The sequence below is a fragment of the Otolemur garnettii genome, unplaced genomic scaffold (assembly GCF_000181295.1).
Source record: "Otolemur garnettii isolate 467f Iridium unplaced genomic scaffold, OtoGar3 scaffold00172, whole genome shotgun sequence".
Lineage (NCBI taxonomy): Eukaryota > Metazoa > Chordata > Mammalia > Primates > Galagidae > Otolemur > Otolemur garnettii.
The window spans coordinates 6,690-9,354 of record NW_003852567.1 but is presented as its reverse complement, the minus strand read 5'-3'; the positions used below and the strand labels follow the sequence as shown (position 1 = coordinate 9,354).

General features: G+C 38.1%; 1 protein-coding gene across 1 annotated transcript in view; it reads right to left on the bottom strand.

Annotated features, from left to right (window-relative positions):
- Nucleotides 1–2,066, bottom strand: part of GNE (glucosamine (UDP-N-acetyl)-2-epimerase/N-acetylmannosamine kinase) — a 63,391-nt gene extending 61,325 nt beyond the window's left edge. Inside the window, exon 1 of the mRNA XM_003800215.3 lies at nucleotides 1,500–2,066. Coding sequence (XP_003800263.1) covers nucleotides 1,500–1,938 — 439 coding nt within the window. The 5' untranslated portion in view covers nucleotides 1,939–2,066. The remainder of the gene's footprint in view (nucleotides 1–1,499) is intronic.
- Nucleotides 2,067–2,665: the final 599 nt, after the last annotated feature.

Below are 2,665 nucleotides of genomic sequence, written 5' to 3'. Positions count from 1 at the left end.
AGTAGCTGGGACTACAGGCGCCCGCCACAACGCCCAGCTATTTTTTGTTGCAGTTGTCATTGTTGTTTAGCTGTCCTGGGCTGGGTTCAAACCTGCCACCCTCAGTGTATGTGGCTGGCATGGTAAACACTGTGCTACAGGCACTGAGCCTTGCATTTTGCTTTCTAATGGTTCTTTGCCATTCATTAGAATTTTTTTAGTAATACAAGATTTTCCAAAATACATATAGTGCTAATGGCACAACCAGAAAGGAATGCAAGAGTGTTTACTTAACAATTATACAATGAGAGACTGAAGAGACAGACATTTGTCCTACCAGTATTATGTAGACAGGTTTCTTGATAACCACAAATCTATCCTTGGATAAGAAATACATAGAAAGGGCTGGGCTCACTGGCTCATACCTATAATCTCAGCACTCTGGGAGGCGAAGGCAGGAGGATCACTTGAGGTCAGAAGTTTAAGGCTAGCCTGAGCAAGAGTGAGACACCATCTCTACTAAAGATAGAAAAAATTAGCCAGGCCTTGCGGCATTAGCCTGTAGCGCCAGTTACTCAGGAGGCTGAAGCAGGAGGATCACCTGACCTCAGGAATTGGAGGTTGCAATGAGTTATGATGACATCACTGTACTCTACCCAGGATATCTCAAAAAAGAGAGAGAGAATTGGTTAAATTACATAGAGAAAAAAATGTGATCTAGACCAAAAATATACAAAATCTCTTTGATTATACAATTGCCAGGTTGATTTTCTATTCATTCATTTTATAATCCAATAGATATACCTCTTAGAAATGAAAAGTCCTAAATAAATGATTAGTCCTGATTTCTTCCTAGAAAGTATTCTCACTAGAAATTAACCAATTGACATTCTATTTGTAAACCTGTTTTCTTTACCTCTGATTAGCAAGAAGTAATTTCCAGGAGTTAGATCACTCTGCTCAATTAAAATTTCAGACCTAAGGCTTACTTACAAAGATATTCTCTAAAGCTACAATTATAACTTTCCCTTTCTAATCGATATCAAAATAACAGTTTTTTTCCACTGTACTAAAAAATGCCAAAAAAAATTAAAAATAAAACATTCATAATCCCACACCAGAAATAAATACAATAAATAACTGGGCATACATATTTCTTAAACTTTCCGTTACAGTCTTTATAAAAATGGCATGATAGTACACATATAATTTTGGAGCTTCCTTTCTTTTTTCCTTTTTGACATATCAGGATCTGTCCTTGTAACTAAACATTCACCCACAATGTTAAATTAATGAATTAAAAGCATCCTCTTGTATAAATATAACATGGATTCCAATCCTAGACCTGTTTTATAGAAAAGGTGAATCTCACAAAAGTCAAGTCAAACCATAGGGCAAGACCTACGAACTATAACTTTGGCCTTCTGATTACTAATGGAATATTCTATCCAAGGACTGAAATATGCCCAGCACTTTCTGACAAAAACAGCCATTAGATGAATAAAGTCTGATATACATACCTAACCACATCCGAATGATGCTCATATAGTCTTTGTTCTTGGCTGAGAGAAGTTTGTCATAGGAAGGGCAGCCGGCTAAAAGGATGCGGTCGTGGTCCTCACACATGGATATCAGGTGTTGCTCTGCACTTCGGGTGCAGCACACGTGATAATGAGCCAGTTTTGTTATGGCATGTCTGATAGAGTCGTCAATGGTCCCACTGACTTCCCCACCTTCAATATGAAGGATTCGGATGTTCATTAAGGCAGCAGATGTAGCCAAAGCGAGGGCATCAAATCTGTCTCCATGAACAATCATGATATCAGGCTTCAGGCGATTAAGGACATCTGGTAGCTTCACTAGGGCCAGGCCTACTGACTCCACCATGGCTGCCTCATCTTCCCCTCTAACGATAGTGTGCAGCCTGGTGTTGATATCAAAGTCATCCTGTTCAATCATGCGGTATGTATTCCTAAAGCAGGAAAGAAATAAAGATGTCAGAACATGTTCTTAAACACAGGGCAGGGCCATAATAGACAAGAAAAGCAATCTAACACCAAACCTGAAGGGAAAAACATTCTTAAAAATTTATTTGTTGGCTTGGTGCCCGTAGCACAGTGGTTATGGTGCCAGCCACGTGCACCAAGGGTGGTGGGTTGGACCTGGCTAGGGCCAGCTAAACAACAATGACAACTACAACAACAACAACAACAAAATAGCTGGGCATTGTAGCAGGTGCCTGTAGTCCCAGCTACTTGGGAGGCTGAGGCAAGAGAATCACTTAAGCCCAGGAGTTTGAGGTTGCTGTGAACTGCAATGGCACAGCACTCTACCAAGGGTGACACAATGAGACTGTCTCAAAAAAAAAAAAAAATTTGCTAAAATAACATAAAGTGAATTATAACTTACACACAAAAATAAAGATTATAAACTATAAGTATGTATATATGTATAATATATATAAACACAAATAGTCTGATTAATTTTTTATTAATTTTACATAGCTACTGCCTAGACCAAGAAACATATCTAGTACCTTGGAATGATCACTTATACCCTCTCCTAGTCAGTACCTAGAAGGAAAAACATATGAAGGATAATGTTTTTATTAGGAAGAAAGAGACCAAACTTTTAACAGTGGTCAAGATTTTTTCTTTCTTCTTTAATATCAATTTTTTTTTTTTTT